Source organism: Triturus cristatus, chromosome 1_1 (genome assembly GCF_964204655.1).
Source record: "Triturus cristatus chromosome 1_1, aTriCri1.1, whole genome shotgun sequence".
In the NCBI taxonomy this organism is placed as follows: Eukaryota; Metazoa; Chordata; class Amphibia; order Caudata; family Salamandridae; genus Triturus; species Triturus cristatus.
This window is the reverse complement of record NC_140579.1, coordinates 911,202,765-911,224,373: the sequence shown is the minus strand read 5'-3', so window position 1 is coordinate 911,224,373 and position 21,609 is coordinate 911,202,765. Positions and strand designations below refer to the sequence as shown.

Genomic DNA, 21,609 nt, shown 5'->3' with positions numbered 1-21,609 from the left:
TATGCCGATGATACCCAATTAGTGGCATCAGTATCTAGTAATCCAAGAGACACTGCCTCAAGATTTAGCTCCTGTATGTCTCAGATAGGTAACTGGATGGATCTAAACTGTTTAAAGCTTAATTCTAGGAAAACTGAAGTCCTTCTGTTAGGCAAAGACAACTCATTTTGGTCGCCAAGTTAGAGGCCTCAGGTATTGGGGGCACTTCCTTCACCAGTTCGGAAAGTGTAGAATGTGGAGACTGTCTTGTTGCGTAGTTCCTATATTACCCATACAGGACCTGCGTGTTTGGAGAATATAAACTGTAGGATTGGTGGCAGACGGACTCTGAGCACCCTCACCAACAATGTTAGCCTTTCTGTTTTACCTAGCTCACAGTGCCACTAGATTCTCCTCTTATCGGGGAGAGACTAGTTTTGGCAACATCAGAACATGACCACCCTGATTACTCGGAATCGTGGAAACCATGCACTACCTTTCGCTCAGTCACTCGTGCTCTCTTATTCGGTCTCGGAGAGTTAACCAGAAGAAACAGTCGGGCGTGTTGCAATAAGAATTTATTGCACAGTTGTTCTTCTAGTGTAAAATAGATGTGCTGCAACAACCGTTAGACAGTAGCACATACACATATATTATAATTAGCAGTACAGTGAAAATAAAAGGATAGTACAGTTCTACCATCTTTCAATAATCATAAATACACACATGAACATAAAATGCATGATAAAAGGTGTGCATACTTCTACGATGCCTATCTAGATGTACCCAAGTGTACCTAGCATGTGGGTAGGTGTGAAGCCAAGAATCCCTCTTGGATTTAGTCTAACCCCATTACCTGAAGTGAGATAGTGTGGGACCCTGTCCTGGTCTCGAGTTGGATACTCCGCGAGGGATGTGTAAGACCACTGTCAGCTGGAGCGTCTGCATGCAGGAGCCTCAGTGTCTCTGGTCAGTGTGTCAGCCTGGAAGTCTCGATCTCCTCTCAACCCTAGCAAGATGTGCTGTATTTATACGAAAAGTATCTAGGGTTTTTTTTTGTCCCTTGTTTCTTGTATTAGCCATTGTTGGAATTGAGGATGACGTATGGGATGAACCTTGTACGTAGATATTATGCAGGTGGTGTAGCCTCTGCCTGGTTTCCAAGAACCCTCATGAATATTCATTCATACTGTACGAGTCCATTGATGAAGTTATAGGACACTATTTTTCAGGGAAAACCCTCATTCTGCGCCCAGGACTAGAACTAGGTAAAGGTTCAATCCTAAAGGCTCGTTACTCTGTAGTATAAGGAGATAATGTAGGTGAAGGTGTATGATATTACCCGGGCATATATAAGGGCACCTATATGAAACGTAACAAATAAACTCAATTCTGAAGATCCGGTTAATACCCTGTTTTCATCAGTATTTTTTACCTTTAGAATTAATAGGAAAATGTTTTCCTTCATTCCCTCAGACCTCCAAAACCCAATGGTTACCACTTTTGCGCTAGCCAAATTGGACTATGACAATGCCCTAATTATGGGCATCCAAAAAAGACTTGTCCTTTAACTTCAGATGTTAGAGTGCATCAGCCCGGTTCCTATTGGGAATACCAAAATATCAGTCAGTGTCCCAGACCTTGATGATGCTACAATGACTTTCAGTGGCTAAGCGAATAGAATTAAGGCTCTGTATAGTTTAAGGCACTGCATAACATCGGCCCAGGCTATCTTCAGGACAAATTTATCTGGTTCACCCCGTCACGGAATCTCAGATCCTCAGGAGCCCAGAGTCTAGTGCTGCCCAGGGCCAAACGAGCCTCATGGGGGAGGTATTTTTGGGGGTGACCAAATTGTGGCACTCTTTCCCCATGAATCTAAAGAACTGTGTAGACCCTTTGTCCTTGAGAAAATCTCTTAAGACCTGGCTCTTCAGTCACTAGAGTAGCTCTTTTTTCTCCACTGCTTTCTTTCCATAACTGCAGCAGCACCAAGACGCCCCAGGGCATTCGAGCACAATATAAAATTAAGAATCAATTCAGTTCTTCATGATGTATTCGGATGTTGTTCGGCTCGTCATTTGTTTGAATGGACCCAGGGAACTTAATTAGATCTCTGTTAGACTATGTCTGCCAGCTGTAGCCAGTGGATTAACTGCAGTGCCTTAAAACTAAACACAGATGAGACATCTTGACTTGTCTGTTGACAAATCAAAACGATCTAGCCTGCCAGCTGGTGACCATCCGATCTTCTGCTAGCTCTACCTCCTACAAACGTGGTTAAAATCCTTAGATTTATCCCACAAGTAAAAAAAAAATTTGTCTCGTCAGATGAAAAAGAACGTTTCTACATGTTTCCTCCAGCTCAAAATGCCACAGGAGTGCAGAAAGCTGGATTCTCAAGCTCTTATTGTTTATGGGATTGAATATTGCATTAGCTTTTAGTTCAGTGTTCCTAAACAGTTGATTGCCAAGATACAGCTGTTTCAAGACTCACCTGTCCATACAATGGACGGCTTGGAAGGAGGACACACATTGATTGCCGCTTATAGGCGAGATCTCCTTTGGCTTACAGTGGAGAGAAAGATATATTTCATGAGTCTTTACCTGGCCCACCATACATTACACACCAGGGCTCTACCGATCTGCAGGAGAAGTTTCATAAGTACCTACCAACTTCCTCTGTCCGCTCAGCATTGCATAACAATTTGAGGCAACCTATTTGTTAAAAGGTACGCTGTGGAAATTGAAGGAAATGAAAACCGTTTCTTAAGCGCTCATTCACTCAGAGGCATCATGAGGCTACCTAGCTTAAACAGAAAAAAGCCTGTAAGACCAATATCCTCTCTGTAGGAAAAGCCAAGTTTTATTTGGCTTCTTGAAATGTGTATGATTGTCTACAACCTGGATGTTCCTCGGAAGAGAATTCCAGAGCTTGGCTTATATCAGGTTAAAAGATCTACCTCATCACCACCAAAGTTTTATTTGTAGTACAATCATGTCCTTACTCTCTGCTGTCGTAAAGTATCTCGCGGGTCATACCAACCAAACTTGAATTTGATCGATGTTGAACCATTCCAATATAAAGCACTATGTACTAGGCAGAGTGACTTTAAACAAAGATTGCTTGTGGGCTGGCAGTTAATGAAAACCTTGCAGTGCCTCTGACATGGAATGATATTTAGGTAACCCTAAAATCAATCTTGCACCACATTCTGAGCAACCTACAGTCTCTAGCATAAGGTTTGGGTAACACCCAAATAAGTTAAAATAATCCAGATGGGAGGCTATAAGTGCTTGGATTGCTGTTTTCCACTCCGGCTGGATATAAAAAAAAAGATTTTCTGTAACATCCTAATAATATAATAGTAAGTGGCTATCACTTGATTTACATGACCTTTGGAAGGGAGCACAGGACCCACGTCTGAGCATACCCGTCCCACTCTGGGTGACAAATGCAAAAAGAACAATTGATCGACAAGGGTCAAGACTGATTTGCATATGGCTGGGTTCGAACTGGAATGGCATGGGGAGCAAAAAAACAATGGATTTAGGCCCAGATCTCTGTACTGGGGGAATGTAAGACATTGATTTGCATTATGTCCATCAATTGTTCTTTTTGCATTTGTCACCCTGAGTGGGACGCTTATGCCCGGACGTGGGTCCCGATCTCTCCATGCCACTGGAGTCAAGCTATCCTGGCTGACGAGGGGTGAAACACCGGACCCCGTACGAGGATACTTTCTTCCAGTCCAGGAAGGACCTGGCCTGGCAGTTCGGGGTGGACTGTTCCCATTGGGCACAGGGTCAAGACTGATTTACATATGGCTGGCTTCAAACTGGAATGGCATGGGGAGCAAAAAACGATGGTTTGAGGCCCAGATCTCTGTACTGGGGTGAATGCAATACATAGTTCTACATTCTGTCCATCAACTGTTGTTAGAATTATTGTTTCTGTAGTTATTCAATGCAAAATTAAGAGCTAGCTCTGATCTGACCACTTTACTGGAAATGGGGAGTATTTGTTATTAAATTGATGTTGCTATAAATAGCATCTAAAGTAGGACTAGTTTTATGTGTAGGAAGACAGAGCTTTTAGTTTCTTTAAGAAAATCTTTAAAAACTCCTTTTCGATTGGCTTCTGTCAGCTGCTAACGTTGATTGTCTTATTTTGGTACTTTTATCAGCAGGACACCTTCTGGGCAGCAGTTTGTGCTATATAAACTCACTATCATAACACCCACAGATGCAAACTCCTGAGTGCTTATATACAAATTGATAGAATGGTACTGCTGTTTATCTTTTTTTTTCTAAACAAACTTTGTTGACTTTTCATCTGACACAATCCAACAAATCTCAGAGATTATTATGACTGTAAGTTAGCCCCTCTAGTACTGCTGTTTATCATGTAGTCTAAAGGTTACCACAAACACATTCCTTCCTTCCTTCCGCCCACTATATTTATGGAGACCAATATTTCCTCTATCACTACATGAGTATTTATTTATTTTAATTTCCAGCTGTGGGCATTTCTAAAACGTGTGGTCCCACTTTGTCCTTTACTGTTATCTTTCTTTCACTCTGTAGTACTCTTAATAACAAGCTGATGGCCTGCTTTCCCCTGACATAGCTACATTTTCATAGGGAGCAATTTGCAACTCGTACTTGATTTCTGCTGTCTAATATAAGCACGCAGAGACTCTTGCTTTTGTATTTTAGCAGCACTTAGTGAGCTCGTCTCTGTCTCTTACCTAGGGATCTGTAACCCCAGGAGAGCCTCACTAGACAACAGAAAAGCAAGACATTTAAGCTGGCTGTGTGCAATAAGAAACATATGTGCCCTGCACAGTACAGTGATAAATCAATCTACTGTCAGGAATTTGCTAAGAAGGTGCTACACTGGCAGGGAAATCTTTTGCTCACCTTGTGAGGGGACGAGTGGAGCAAACAGAGTTGCTGAAGTTACTCCACCCAGATTGACAAATATACATAGTAAGCGTTAAAAGACAAAAAAATACAAGAATGGAAGAGAATCTTTTCCTTCTAAACAGTAAAGCTAAGAAAGACTATTAGAGCAAAGTAAACAATATAGGCTTACATTTAATTGGCTAAAGCAGGGATGAAGCAGATACGTCAGAAACTTCAGTGATGTATGGAGGGAGAAAGATCTTTATATATGTAGACAACTGGGCCATCCTGCTCTTTCGTTCAACTTTCTTGCTGACCCTGTGTTTTACCCCCATGTAGGGTTCTCGTCATTCTGTCTTTCATATCCTTGCACTTGCACCATAACTGCACCTCAGAGACTCTAATGCTGTGAATCCACTTTCTGTGCTCCATGTATTTTTGCATGCGTCATGAGCAGAGGGCAACATTTTTCTGGACTGCGGGTGCACCCTAAGTGTACTCCCACCCATAGTAAAGGGTGTCGTTTACCCCCTAAACAGGTTATATAGCTACTGGGTGTGGGTGGCAGATGAAATTCTATGGAGTGACACGGACCTTCTTACCTGTTTCTCGGGGAGAGGAGTCTACCAAACGTCAGGGTGCAAAATGTGTTTGTTATCCCATAACCAAGGCCCTTCTATATTCCAGGGGTTTGGTTGATTAACGTTTGATGCATGTATAGGAAGCACTAATGTGAGAGGAAGTTGTATGATGCACAGCATAGTGGTTCGTCAGATATGATTGTTGTTCTGGCTTTACTACCGATGAAGCAGCACCTGGACCTGCGCCTACAAAACTCTATAGGTCTTCCATCATGGTTTGGACACTATATGGCTTCAGTTTATATGGTGAATTAATGATCCCCACTTCACATGACTAGAGAAGGGCATTTGGGTACTGCAAATCGTGTAAGGGACTTTTCAAGACCATTTCCAACTTACCTACAGTCTTGATCACAAAGACCAACAGATCCATTGCTAGGAAATATTTACAAATAACTTTTTACACACTCATAAGTTGTATTTTTCTTGCACAGCCAATAGTCAGAAATCATATTTGACCATGAGAACCTTCAGCCATAACGTAGTTATATATACTTATTATACTTATGTTATACATATTTTATTGTGTCATTTTTCTAAACCACCTACTTAACTTATGCTTCACTTTCTTTGTGGATTTAATATTTTTGGCTTGTCGGTTGTGAACTTCCATCATTGTGACTATGAAGAATCTACTTGTTGTTTGTTGTTCTCAACTCTAATTAAGGTATTTTAGTTGAAAGTCGAAGTTATACTTTAGGGTAGCTCCTCCAACCTCCTGCACTGTTACTGAGGGTCTCCAGAAGCATCTGGGTCTGTCTGACTTATCTTTAGGTTTTACTTAAACTGTGTTTTCTCTTGAGCTGTTTTGTTTCTTGGTGTGCTCTGCTTTAGCCCACTGTTTGTTTTACCTTCTATGTTTTAGTTTGTGTTCTTTCCCTGAACATCTATGCATTCACTGTCATTTTCCATGCTATGCTTCTTTTTTTTTTTTTCTCAGCTAGTTTTTTTATTCTCTTCCTCACAGCCTCGGACAGCAGCCCGCGCTAATTACTCGAGCAATCATCAGGCATACGAGGCTGGCAGTGGTTGGACACAGGGTTGGCCCAGCCCTGCACAGTGGGGATACACTTGCCCGCAAGTCCCCACCCCACAGTTCCAAAGCGGTTGGATTCCTAATGTAGGCCCACAGCCTGGAGTGAACTGCCCTCCAATTGGAGTACCACCACCGGAGGTCAACTGGAGTGGCTACCCCACTGTCAGGTGAGCCTAATGTGGCAGGCACTGCTATGGTGATTTCTGTTGGTAAGGTTGTGAGAGTGAAAATATGAGAAATTTATGGACTAAAGTGCGATCTTTAGCTTGGTTTCCATAGGTTTTCCTCAAACCCAGTTGAGTCCAAGATTGAGGTTGGGTGGCTCATACTACCACTGACTCGTTGATGACTCGGGATAGAGCATCCTGACCTATGTCCCAGCTACACTAACTGAGATGAAGTGACACTAGAGCAGTAAAGCTACAATCTCATAGCGGGAGAGGAATGTGGTATCCTCTTGTTGTCAAGTGTAAGTGAGTGAAGCATGGGTACTTCAGCATGATCCCTTAATAACCTCTGTGGAAAAAATAAAAGTGTACGGTTCTTCTGCTAACGTTCATACGTTCATTCTCTATCCCTTCCTAGACTGGACCATTGTATGACTGCTCATCTTGACAGCTAATCTGCCACCAGATGGCTGCTCCTACCACCAAAATTCTGAACCCTTCCATCACTTGAATATCTTTCCTTCTGTGAGGGCATATTCATAGGCCCTTCTGGTCATAGCGCTGTGACCCATTTCAAGATTGTAAGCATGTCACTAATTCGGTGGCAGTCCTTGCCTGGCTGAAGATATGAAACTTTAATCTTCAGCACTGAAATCTTTCTAAATTTACGATCTATATTATTTTAGACTATTCCAGCAACACCCAAATCCTTTCTGGTGAGCTTTGGGGCAGTATAGCAAGTACAAATACATCACTTTTGAAATAGAAGTCTGAATTACAAAAACATCCGTGTTATAGTTATACACATATGCAATCCTTTTCCAGTGTTTTTGATAAAAAACATTTGATCATTTCTTATGGGGAACATGTCCGTTTGACCCAGGGTGGATAAAAGGTATAGGGCCCAATTTATAGTTCGGCGGACAGCGTCCTCTGTTGCAACTGAGTACCATGTCCACCAAACTCTTGATTTTAGGACATTTCCAGATTTACATTGGCAGAGTAAAATTTACTTTGTCTGCATAAACCTTCCTCCAGCAATGGAGTAAGTATGGGCCATCCGAGCCAACCACCCTTTTTAGAGTGCACTCATTTTTTTTTACTGTTCTCACTTCCTGTTAAAAAGAAAATAAATGACCCCCACATCATGGGACAATACCACAATGGTGTGGGGACATTAGTTTTTACTTTTCCTAAAACAAACTCCCTGTTTGGTTGATTGTTTTTTGAAAAGTAAAAATATTTTAAAGTGTGCTGTAAGCATCGGTTACCAATAATGGATGCACACCAAACCTTTAAATGCATTTGTATGAACCATCAGGATGGTGGCTCATACAAACCCAAACGGTTTATCGCAGGGCCGGTTGTGAACTCTAAATGAGGCAGGTGCATTCCAGGTATGGTGGTAGGCATAAAATCCTCCGATACCCTAACTGCCATTACTTCATCACCCATCTCTAAATCCATGGTCTGCTCTTCTCAAATTGGAAAATGGAATCCTGAGGTTAGCATTGATTTTATCATTTGCCATGCGTGTAAGCTCTTGTTGTAGAGGAAGTTAAAAAAAAATAGCAAGTGAGATGACAGAGAGCAATCAGTCAGAAGCTAACTGGAGACGTGTGTCCTTAAAAGGCTAGTATGTGTGGGTCAAAGTTTGTGACATGGATTTGCATGTTGGTGAATCTGCTGTCAGTCCTGCTGAATTTTCCCACCTGACTGCTTCTGGGATGTCCCTGAATGAAGGCCTGACTGTTGTTTAAAGAAACAATTGTTCTTTCTTGCCTCAGTTATCCAGTTGGCCAGGAGGAGAATCGGAACAAGGAAGGAGGAGACCACATCAAGAATGGTTGTGCTGAAGGGAGTGATTTGTCTCACTTTATATCGCACTACTGTACGTATTTATTTATTTTAAGTTCACCTCTATATTTTGCTTGTCCCAGATATGTTGCAGCCCCTAAAACAGTTGTTCACTATGCTTTGCAAATAAATCCGCTAAACAAAAGTATTATGTTACATAAATCTGCAAGGCAGCTGGGTCTCTTATGGTGTCTCAAGGCACCGTCCTGTGTTTGATTAGCAAATACTCTTGTTTGCTCTAGGCATTGGAGAGTACCCTACTTTGGGTTGCCTGGTAACTCCTCTACTGCATGTTATGTACCAGTCAGCCCTTGTGAGGCAGCTCCAGGTACCGCTAATTACCCTCCAATACCTCCTTGTAGGGTGGCAATGGCAGATCCTCTGGTGAAGTGATCAAAGCTCCTATTATCCTGGCCTAGGACTCTACAATGTATTCGGCATTTTCTATTTCTGTTTGTCATATTTCTTTCTATCTTTCTCTCTGTATCCAGGTAGCCCTAAACCTGCGAGACACTTGGTTCCTGTGTCTATTGGCGACAAAGAGCAGGTAAGCCCTTCCGTGTATACATCATCCCCTATCCTGAGAGGTTTCACACCCAAAATTGTATTCTGTACTATGGACCTTATCGCAGAGGATGTTTGATCACTTTCCATAGTTTTGCCTAGTTTAAAATAAGAATGAAACCTTTTTCGGTCGAGCCTAAACAGCGCTTGCGCTGTTAGACGATCTGTTGTATCTACTTTGTTGGGCCTGACTCCTCCTTTGCTTAGGATTGGCTTTTGTATGTGTCATTTAAAATTGCAAGTGTGCTGATGGTTGGTGCATGTCCCACCTTTCCGTACAAGTTAACTCCCATGGAGTATTTCCCCAGGAACGAGCATTGACGCGACACGCTGCTTAAGTGCTTTTATGTTCTTTGCTTTTGCCTGAATGTGCTTTGGTTAGAAAACCCGTTCACCCAATGTGAGAATACATGGGCTTTATTTGGTAATGCACTTGTATTTTATTTTTTCTGGTTTTGTGTGTGTATTTTTTCTTTTATTTCTGTTGAAGTGTTTAATGTGTATTTTGTTTGTTTTCATGTAAAAAATGCTGTTAATGTCCGTTGGCACGCGTGTGCGCCTGTTATTTTACACCTTCTCTTCCAGGGGATCCTCATCAATAGTCATAAGCACTGAATATTCCCGCCCATGTGCGGGGACCCCGGAAATAATAAAATCATATATGTAAAAACATACATATATACAGCTCTGTATATGTATAAACATATATTATTTTTTCCCAAGCAAATGCAGCCCCTAAAAAAGAAGGCTAGGCAATGTATAGATACACATCCATAATACATATAGGTATAATAAAACACCTAAATCTCTTTTTTTTTTAATGAGGTAAACACTCATGAGAAAGCAAAAAAGAGAAAACTGTGGGAAACACAGATCTACAACACATTGCTAGCCTGCAGGCTGCATTGCAATACAATACCATAGAGACTGAAAAGCCCTGTATAGGTAAAAACTGGCACCGTGCCTTTAAGGCAGCCCTGGCTTCCATATCCCATCATGCCTCAGGGGTGACAGTTAGGTCAGTTGTTCTTTCCGGCTCCTTCAGTCAGGACCCTGGAATTCAGCTCTCTTCTTTTTGACTTTTTAGTCAAGAATTATTTGCATTATAGTAATTTTTTGGACTTCCTCTTATTAATATTTGGGAAGAAGTCAGTATCCTGTATTTTTCTGACTGATTTTCTGCTATTTTTGTCAGAAATATGCCTTCTTTATTTATTCCATGTCCATCTTGTGGAAAAAAGAAGGCCTCTTCAGACACACATGACGTGTGTATTGTCTGCCTGCCGGATTCTCACTCTCCAGCAACATGTCATCATTGTAAAGACCTTTCTAAAAGGACTTTAAAGGAGAGAGAGAGGATTAGACTCTACGGCTTGTCGGAACGGTCGACGTCGAGGCAGCTGGTCCCTGTTTGCTCCCCATCGGCGTCGGGCTCGACGTCGAAGACTCCAGCGGCGGGATCGTCGCTGAGGGGTGAGGAGTCCAGGGGTAGTCATGCTGCAAAAAGAAAATCGTCGTCGACTTTAGATACAGCGGCGAAGCGGATGCGTTCGTCGTCGACGACTTCGACGTCTAAGAGATCGGCGTCGAAGGATCGGCGTCACAGGTCGACGTCTAAAAGGCATCTTTCGACGTCAAGGGAAGATCGATCGACGTCGAAACAGAGGCATCGTTCGACGTCGAAGGAACATCATTCGACGTCGAGGACTGTGAGAGATCAGTCGACGTGACAAGAGGTTCGTAGGCGTTCGACTCCGAAGTCTACGTCGACGTCGAGACCAAGATCACCGTCAAGACCAAGTTCGCCGTCGAGGAAAGATCGATCGTCGGCGAAGAGAATGGCGACGTCGAGGCATTCGTCGTCGGAGCATTCGACGTCGAGGCAGACGCCTCCGTCAAGACCGACGTCGAGGCAGACGCCTCCGTCAAGACCGACGTCGAGGCAGGTGCCTTCGTCGGAGTCGACGTCGAGGCAGGTGCCTCCTTTGGAGTAGACGTCGAGGCAGGTGCCTCCGTCGGAGTAGACGTCGAGGCAGGTGCCTCCGTCCTTGCTGGTCTCCAAGGCTTTGGAGAAGTCCATAACGTCGAGGCGAGATTCCCCGTCGGGGTCCAGACCTCCGTTCAGACCAAGTCCTCCGTCGACGACGAGGTTCTCGACGTCGAGGCAAGAAAAATCTCCATTGATCCTCGAGGAGTCAAGTCCCAGGTCTCCGGTGATAGGCCTATCGCCGTCGAGGCGGTCCTCTGCAGAGGGTACTCAGGAGGTGTCGCATGTTCGCCTTACGATCCGGCCAGTTTCAAGGCGCAAATCCCCTCATAGACTGGTATATACAACTTCGGAACATGATTCACCACGTCTTATATCTATCTCGCCTTCAGGATCAGAGGGCTCGAGTTCAAGGTCCGAGTCACTGGAAATTGTGAATCAATCTCCAGTGCCTGCAAGAGAAATTAGTCCGCTTGAAGAGGGACATGCTGTACCTCAAAGTCCCGCAAGAGAGATACCTCAGGACTCGGCTATGTCTCACGCAGTCAAGGCCTCACTAACAGGGTTAAGAGACATGGACTTCCCAGCGAGACCGGTCAGATCACGTTCTCGGGGAAGAGATTCTCGACGTCGCTCTCGAACACCAAGGAGGCGATCCAGATCCTCCTCCCACAGGAGAGAGTCGACCAGATCGGAGAGAAGGCGCCGTAGGACCCCTTCTTCCTCCCCGTCATCTAGATCATCCAGAAGGGATTATTCGCCGACACTCTCGGAGACACCACCCTCCAGGGTATCTCCGGTGGATGATATCTCTACTTTTCAGGAAGTGTTGTATAGAGGAGCTACAAAATTAAATATCCCTATGCCGGTTCAGGAGATCACCTCCTCCATAATCTTTGAAACTCTTCATGAACGAGCAGTGTCACGCCCACTGTTGCCGTTAGTCCCTGGTTTGCTGCAACCAGTAATGGATATTTTTCTCACGCCAGCGACCACCAAATCTGCACCGGCGCGGATTCTAAAGAAGTACCGTCCGGCTCAGGAAGATCCTCTGTTCCTAAGAGCAGATCCTCCACCGGACTCTGTCATCACCGCTGCTGCCAAAAAGACGCATGCAGTAGCGGGGTCTTCAACGGTGCCCCCAGATAAAGACAGTAAGACGCAAGACTCTTGGGGGAGGAGAGTTTGCGGTTCGGCATCTTCTAGCCTAAAGGTGGCCAGCGCCTCAGCACTTCTGGGGCGCTATGATAGATCTTTGTGGGACTCTCTCCAGAGGTTCATTGAAAAAGTTCCATGAGAGGATAGACGGAACTTTGAAGAAATTTTGCACGAGGGAAGTCTGGTTTCTAACCAGGTCATAAGTGCAGCGGCAGATGGGGCAACACTAGCAGCACATTCATATGCCCATGGAGTCACAGCCAGAAGATCATCTTGGCTCAGATTGACGGCCTTGAAGCCGGAAGCGCAGGAGAGAATGCTAAATCTGCCTTTCTCGGGCAGTTCACTTTTTGGGTCTCATGCAGACGAAGAAATGGCCCGTATGAAAGCAGAACTGGAGACCATGAAAGCCGTGGGGCTTGAAAAGAGGAAAGAGTTTCGACGCCGCAGGGGAAATGACAGGCGTAACTACCAGCAGAGGGTTCAAACCCCTCAGTGGCAGAAGAACCAGGACCAGCAAGGTCAAAAGAAGCAGCAGTACCAGTCCCGCAGACCATCCAGGGGACGCGGTAACAACAGGCAGTCAAACGCTGGAAACAAGGCTCCAGGGAAGCAATGAGGAACCGCTTCCTCCGATGCTGTCCACCGCTCCGGTGGGAGGAAGTGTTGCGCATCATCTTCCAGAGTGGCAATCCATCACAAAGGACAAGTGGGTTCTGAATATACTGCGGCATGGATACTCGCTTCGTTTCCGAAGCCACCCTCCATCGATTCCTCCTGTTAATTCGGCCCAGCATCTAACGCAGCTCAGAGAAGAGGTGGCGACTCTTCTGCTCAAATCTGCAATAGAAAAAGTACCCAAAAACCAAAGAGGAAAGGGAGTTTACTCCAGATACTTTCTGATTCAAAAAGGGAGTGCGAAGGTAGAGTTCAGACCCATTTTGGACCTACGGATACTGAACAACCACATAAAGGAAAAATTTCGCATGCTGGCGCTCCACCAAATATATCCTCTTCTCCGGTTGGGCGATTGGATGTGTTCGCTGGACCTTCAGGACGCATATTTCCATATTCCCATCCAACGGAATCATCGGAAATTTCTCAGGTTTGCGGTGGGGAACTCTCACTATCAGTTCAAGGTTCTTCCATTTGGCCTGAAGTCAGCTCCTCGAGTATTCACAAAATGCGTGGCAGTAGTAGCGGCTGCTCTGAGGCGGGCAGGAGTCTTCGTCTACCCCTACCTAGACGACTGGCTAATAAAGGGTCCATCGCCTCAGAGTGTTCGATCGCAGCTGTCGCTTTGCCTGAACTTATGTCGCAAGTTGGGTCTCAGAGTGAATGCCAAAAAGTCAAATTTTTCACCAACACAGAGAATCCACTACCTGGGTGCAACTATAGACTCCGTAGTAGGAAAAGTGTTTCCTTCGGAGGAAAGACAGTCATCCATTATCCTCAAAGGCAGGCAGATTCTATCCAACAATCTGTCGTCGGCAAGACAAATCTCATCTCTGCTAGGGGCCATGGCATCCTGCATTTTCCTAGTGCCCAATGCCAGGCTAAGGATGCGTCCTCTACAGCAAGATCTCGAGGACAAATGGGATCAAAGGAACTCCCTGTGGGAAGAAAAAGTTTGCCTTTCCTCAGCGGCCAGGCAGTCAGTCAAGTGGTGGCTGAAGCCACTGAATCTACAAGTGGGGATCCCTTTCCATCAAGAACCCCCAACTCAGACCTTAATCACGGACGCATCCCTTCAAGGCTGGGGTGCGCATTTCGGGTCTCTGCAAACTCAGGGACGGTGGTCCAGCAGCGAGCAGTTGTACCACATCAACATGCTGGAGCTCAGGGCAGTCCACCTAGCCCTCAAAGCGATCCTGCCTGCGATCACGACGAGTACCATTCTAGTACAGACGGACAATACCACCACAATGTACTACCTGAACAAGCAGGGGGGTACTCGATCCAGGACGCTCTCGCTGGAAGCTCAGTCCCTGTGGCACTGGATCCTAGCAAGGAACATCTCATTGAAAGCGGTGCACCTACCAGGAGAACTCAACGTGCAAGCGGACTTACTCAGTCGTCATTTTCAAGAACCAGAGGACTGGGTAATAAACGACGAGGTGTTAGAAGACATCTTCGGGGAATGGGGGCGTCCGCAAGTGGACCTCTTCGCGGACGAGCACAACACAAAATGCAGAGGCTTCGCCTCAAGATACCATCGACCAGGATCCCTAGGGAATGCCCTTTTGATCAATTGGTCAATGACATTTGTGTACGCTTTTCCGCCTCTCCCACTAATCCCCAAGGTGGTGACCAAGCTGCAGAATTCATCTGCCAAGATGATCCTCATAGCACCGGACTGGCCGAGGCAGTGGTGGTACACGGATCTCCTGCACATGTCGATCCGCCCCCACAAACGGCTGCCGTGCAGGCCGGACTTGTTATCCAAGATGCAGGGGAAGATTTACCATCCCAGCCTTCCCTCGCTGAGCTTAACAGCATGGCTCCTGAAGTCCTCCAGTATGGACATCTGAACCTCCCTCAAGAGTGTATGTCCATACTTAAGGAAGCCAGGAGGCCTTCGACAAGACATTCCTACTTTTGTAAGTGGAAAAGATTTTACATTTGGTGTGCTCAACATCATTATGATCCAACAAAATGCCAGGAGGATGTAATTTTGCCCTATCTTCTTCATTTAGCGAGGGCAGGGTTGAAATTTTCATCCATAAAGGTTCACCTAGCAGCCATAACAGCATACAGGCGTTCGCCTTCGCAGCAGTCATTTTTTAAGTTACAGGTGGTGAAGGATTTCTTGCAAGGTCTCAAGAAAGTCTATCCCCCTGTTAGACCTCCCTCTCCTTCTTGGGAGCTAAACTTGGTTCTATCAAGGCTCATGGGTTCTCCCTTTGAGCCTATTCATAAGGCTAGCCTACAGCACCTCACATGGAAGACAGCCTTTTTAATAGCCATCACTTCAGCACGGAGGGTCAGTGAGATACAGGCCCTCTGTTCTAAAGAACCCTACACTACGTTTCATCTCAATAGGGTAGTGATGAGGACTCATCCTTCATTCCTGCCTAAGGTGGTATCGGACTCTCATGTAAATCAAGCCATCTCCTTGCCAACCTTTTTTCCCAACCCCTCCTCTCCGGCAGAGAGGGCGTTGCATTCTTTAGATGTCAAAAGGGTCCTAAAATTCTATCTAGATAGGACTAAGAATGTTAGGAAATCTGATCAACTGTTTGTGAACTACGGGGTTGTCCGTATGGGCTTTGCTGCTTCCAAACGTTCCATTGCTAGGTGGATTGTTTCAAGTATTACGTTGGCCTACCAACTGGCTCAGAAACCATTGGGGGCGCGCCCTAGAGCGCACTCTACAAGAGGAAAAGCGGCTACCGCTGCTTTTCTCAATAATGTCCCACTCTCCGAGATCTGCAAAGCAGCCACTTGGAGATCTGTCCACACCTTTACCAGACACTATTGTCTGGATTCGGACACTAGAGCAGACACTCAAGTAGGACAAGCCTCCTTGAGGAATCTGTTCCATACATAATCAGTTTCATGATTTTCTTATTCCATGTGTGGTACAATCTTTTTTTCATTTGCCTGCAGGTGGAAGGTGAGCTTGCTACTCTATTCAGTGCTTATGACTATTGATGAGGATCCCCTGGAAGAGAAGGGTAAGTTACTTACCTGTAATCCTAGTTCTCTTCCAGGGGTATCCTCATCAAAGTCATAAGCAACCCACCCACCTCCCCAGGCAAATGAGGAGAAGTGTATTATTCATTATGGAAAGGATATATCTTTGTGTTTAGGACTACGGTCCCGCAAAGAACAACTGACCTAACTGTCACCCCTGAGATATGATGGGATATGGAAGCCAGGGCTGCCTTAAAGGCACGGTGCCAGTTTTTACCTATACAGGGCTTTTCAGTCTCTATGGTATTGTATTGTATTGCAATGCAGCCTGCAGGCTAGCAATGTGTAGTAGATCTGTGTTTCCCACAGTTTTCTCTTTTTTGCTTTCTCATGAGTGTTTACCTCATTAAAAAAAAAAAAAAAAAAGAGATTTAGGTGTTTTATTATACCTATAAGTATTATGGATGTGTATCTATACATTGCCTAGCCTTCTTTTTTAGGGGCTGCATTTGCTTGGGAAAAAATAATATATGTTTATACATATACAGAGCTGTATATATGTATGTTTTTTACATATATGATTTTATTATTTCCGGGGTCCCCGCACATGGGCGGGAATATTCAGTGCTTATGACTTTGATGAGGATACCCCTGGAAGAGAACTAGGATTACAGGTAAGTAACTTACCCGTCTATCTTGTTATTATGCAACCCACACTTTAGCCATGCTGCTATGCTGTCTGTTTTTATAGTGTATTTGAGTGCCATGTAGAAAACTCCTACTCAGCTCTTCCTGCATAGCAGCATTGATCTTACATAGCCGCTGCATGTTTTTGTGCTTAAACACAAAATGTTGCAAATGTCGCCTTCAGATGTTAACTCACACCATTGTGCTGTTTACCACCTGCAGCAAAAGTTCCTGATTACTGCTGCCTTTCTAGTCCGGGTGTTCTCCCCACACCAGCAAAGAAAACACACTTCTTCCCACGCTGCAACACCATCAATGCGGCATGCCTCCCTTTCATACAAGCACCCCCACAATAAGGCGAAAATCTGGCCTTTACATAATGCAAAAATGCTGCCAAGGTCTATCACCATGACACCAGCCACTTCCCACCATGGCAGCTGCACTCCAGACCTACTGCCATGCTGCCCATTTGTCTTCAGCGCATATAGGTGCTAGTTTAAAACCCCCCAGACTGCACATCCAAAGTCCATACTGTTTATAGCACATACAATAGCACCTTTAAAACCCAGCCCCTCATGCCAGGAGCTGGCCCAACGCAGTCACTGCATTCCTTCATGCCCCAAAACAGGCTACAAGGCAAACTGCCATAACCACCCTGCCACCCGCCTTTTCCCCAGCAAATGCAACACGCTTCCCCAAAAGTCTGTTCCCAAGCTGCAACACTATCAGTGCAGCATGCTATTCTTTCATACAGCCATCGTCACAATAAGGAACAAATATTATCCTTCACAATCCCAAAATTACGCAAATGGAAACAACAAATTACATTTGTTATATATTAGCTGCGCTGTTCATATAATTTCTATTTATAAAACGCATATTCATCTGTGACCATATTAGCCTAAATAGTATATATATATATATATATATTCACCAAAAAATGACCTTGTTTCCTGGAATCCGTGTCCCATGGGCAGGTGGCGAGTAAAAACCGAGCAGGTCTCCCGGTAATTTAATGAACACACAGCGTCTTCTTCACAGAAGGACTCGCACTCGGGAAGGAGAATAGACTGTTTATTTAGTCACTCAACTAGTGACTAAATAAACAGTCTATTCTCCTTCCCGAGTGCGAGTCCTTCTGTGAAGAAGACGCTGTGTGTTCATATATATATATATATATATATATATATATATATATATATATATATATATATATATATATATATATATATATATATATATGTGCTCGGTCTCCCAAAACTTCCACTGCGGCGATGAGAGAGACCCGGACTCCAAGATACGTGGCAAAGTAGGTTGTTTTTATTGTTTCAAGCCGTTTATGACGCGTTTCGAGCACCTCCGTGCCCTTGTTCACATACGGAAAACCTTTAGTCCCCTTTCACTTTTATATTTTTATATTTTCGAATGCCACCTCCCCAGTCATGTGATGCCATTCGAAATCCATAGACATGGAAAAACATTCGTACTTATGTGTACTTTCAGTATTTCTATTTCCACAACAATCAAAGTACTTCATGTAAATAAAGTTCATCATGTGGACACATATAATACAATGGATATATAAATAAATAAATATATAAATATTTGTCTCTACATATATCAAAGACCTGTATAAAAAATTGTTAACCCACAATCTTTGTGTTACATATTATATCTGCTTAAATGCATTACTTTGTATAATAAAATCAGATGTGCTAAAATCCAATAAAATTATTATATAAGAAAGACTTGGCCTTTTAGTATTGTGTTGAACACCAGGATAATGCATATGGATATATATTGCCCATTTCATTTTAATATGTCCTGTTTATATAACTGCGTTAATGCATGTTTAACATAATCCAAAAATATATCCCGGATTGGCCAATGCCACAAGATGAAACTATTTTAGCTATGACAAGAAACTAGGTTTTTACAATAATTGTTGCTTCATTCCAAGAAGATATATATGTACACAGAATAATAAAGTGCAAATGCTATGTGCAAAAAAATGCCTGGTTGATGCTCAGTACAAACGAAGGGACATCCGTCCCTAATGATTTGTTTAAAGTGCTTGTGCCTATAATTTATAGTGCATGTGTCTATGGATTCATTCTTTTAAAGTGATAAAATTATTCGAATAAAATAGGAGTGAAAGTGTAGATAAAAAAATCTATATAGATATAGCTGCCTGAAGTTAGTTCTGCAATGAAGGGAAAAGAATGTAACAACACTTATAATATCATCTTAAGTGAATATAAATCCCTTCAGCCTATAATGTGCTCTGCACAATGATGTAGCTATCTAAATATATATATTCACTGAAAAAACCATAGGTTTCACACACGTTATAGTTACGAATTAGCATTTAAAAACCTTGCAAATTCACTTAAAAAGCCATAGGTTTCACACATTTTATAGTTAGCTGGACATTTCACTCGTAAAAAACCAATGAAATTCCCCCGTTATAGTTAGTGCAGGCAACTATAACTCACGCGACCGCAATCCTCTGCTGATGACGTCAGAAATGACATCACTGTATTTAGACACTTATTTACCCATGTCTTCTTCCATTAATCTTTAGCTATACATATATTACAAATATTTATTTTTCATATAGACACATATGTCATCAGTGATGTAATATCTGACGTCATCAGCAGAGGATTGCGATCGCGTATAGATATTGATATGCTTTTAAATGCTATTTTCACAGGAAATACTGAACAGATTTACACCAGACCTGCAAAAGGCACTTCCTTGACCTTATGGCTACCTCTCTGCCAAATTTCACGTAATTCTGTTCAGCCGTTCGGGCTGTAGCTGCGACTAAAGGTCCTATGGAAAAATGCATGGGGAAAACGCATTTTGGGACCCCCCCTTTTTCTCGGCCCCCGCTTGACGAATCACCCCGAGACTTTCAGGGTAGGAGCTGAACGGAGCGCCCCATTTGTTTTGAAACTTTAGCGAGGATTTGTCAACCGGCGCCAAAGTTATTCTAAATAGAATTTTGAGATTTCCTATGGAAACTAGGTTGTAACTATAACTATCTACTATATATATATATATATATATATATATATATATATATATATATATATACACACACACACACACACATATAATATTACCCAATAGTACTTTAAATATCTATCTCATGAGGATAAAAGGCTCATTTAACATGTCTGGATTTGAATTACTTACTATTTCGACCTCAGCCAACATGTCAGGATTTGAACCTGGGACTTTAAGGTCACACACAGGCCCCTACAGTGGATGTATTACTGCACTAAGCCACCAAACCCTGCTGTTACGTCTTTCAAAAACAATACATTATGACTTATTTGTTACCACAGGTCCATATTTGGTAATATTTGAAAGAAATACACAAGTTGTAAGTTTTATGTTTTTGCATTCCATAACGCGTACTTTGACTGTCCTATTTTATCTTTCACTATTGTATCAGTTTTAGGCAACATTGTTTAAAATCAGAATACTTTACCAGATACCAGCTGCCATGTAGAATAATTTAACACAATATTTGACCCACATGTGGAGCTGGGAGACATCTTATTTCCCTGTTGAACAATGCCATGAGGGCTGACGCAGATGGTCCCCCTCTAAGGGCATTTGCAGCATGGAACGCAGACTTGGAGGAGCCCCATGGAGGATAGGGGATGGAAAACAGTGGGCGCGCTCACACACAGTTTTATGCAATGACCACTTTAGGCTTGTCCATTAAAATTATATCTATGCACAGCACCTACGTAACCCCAGAGAGATTTCACCGCATGGCACCGGATCGCCCTGACTCCTGCCCTAGGTGCCACAAGGGAGGGGCCAATTTCTTGCATCTGTATTGGGAGTGTCACGGGGTCCAGCTCGTTTGGACCAACGTGGTAAACAGGGTATGGAGAAGTATTAGATGCCGTGTGAGGCTGACTGCTTCCCACTGCTTGCTGGGGCTGATACAGAAACCTTCAAGAGAAACTAAGATGGTGCTAGCGCGGCGAAGAAGAATCGTGATAGTATGGATGGAAGTGCTGGCACCCGAGATTACAGCATGTTTGAAAGACGCATGTGAATGGACGCTAACTGAGGGGGTGCATATGAAAGCGTGCCGTAAAGATAAACTAGACCAGGATTTAAGGTCATGGAAGGAATTTTGCCACAATTTAATTATATGAGGGGCCACAAACAAGTTCAGAGTGGGCAGTCGCACGGGCTCAGAGGGAGATATGGACTAGATGTCATGCACCTTTAACTGGATGCTCACGAGATTGCCCATTCCATGTGAACTGTCGGGGCTATGTACTATGTCTGATGTGCACGTGATTATGCTTTTAATGAATGCTGATACTGGTTGTACACCTGTTACATGTGTTGCCTAAACCATTAAATACAACCAAAAAAGTTAATAAAAAAAATTCCTTCACACAATATGACCACGGCCGCATTTATATAGATATTTTACACTACGCTTTATATTTCAGAACAATTGCATTACTGCTCACGTTTCATTGGTCTCGTGCGTGCATGTTCTTTTTATTCTGTAACACTATTTGTCGTCCTATGAATGTCGCCAAATTAAACATACCAATTAAGGTGCAAATCTTGGTATCACTGTTTATATAATCTGTATTTTATAAAGTATACATTCACCCGTGGGCATTTTAGGCTAAATAAAACATATTTAATATAACACAACAGTTCTTATTTTATCGACCTAATAAGGATAAAATGTTCAGCCAACACATTGGGATTTGAACCTATGACCATAAAGAATACATCAGGCTCCATATCTCACCACGGCTGTACCTTCGCCTAATGTTTTAAAAAGAATACGTGGATTTTCTTTGCTACTATAGCTGGCTTTTTAATAATATTTTATACAAAGCTGCCCGCAATTTAAGCCTCCATGTCTCTCCTTCTGAATTAACATTAACAAACCCCTAACCCACGGATGCATTTGTGTACATTTATTTTCTT

At 43.4% G+C, this 21,609-nt stretch overlaps 1 protein-coding gene across 6 annotated transcripts in view; it reads left to right on the top strand.

Moving 5' to 3' along the window:
• Positions 1 to 21,609, top strand: part of LOC146871272 (uncharacterized) — a 777,218-nt gene that overhangs the window by 548,079 nt on the left and 207,530 nt on the right. For all 6 annotated transcript variants that reach the window (XM_085650739.1, XM_085650741.1, XM_085650754.1 and 3 more), the window contains exons 3-5: positions 6,496 to 6,731; positions 8,519 to 8,622; positions 9,080 to 9,135. In XM_085650739.1, coding sequence (XP_085506865.1) covers positions 6,496 to 6,731; positions 8,519 to 8,622; positions 9,080 to 9,135 — 396 coding nt within the window. The remainder of the gene's footprint in view (positions 1 to 6,495; positions 6,732 to 8,518; positions 8,623 to 9,079; positions 9,136 to 21,609) is intronic.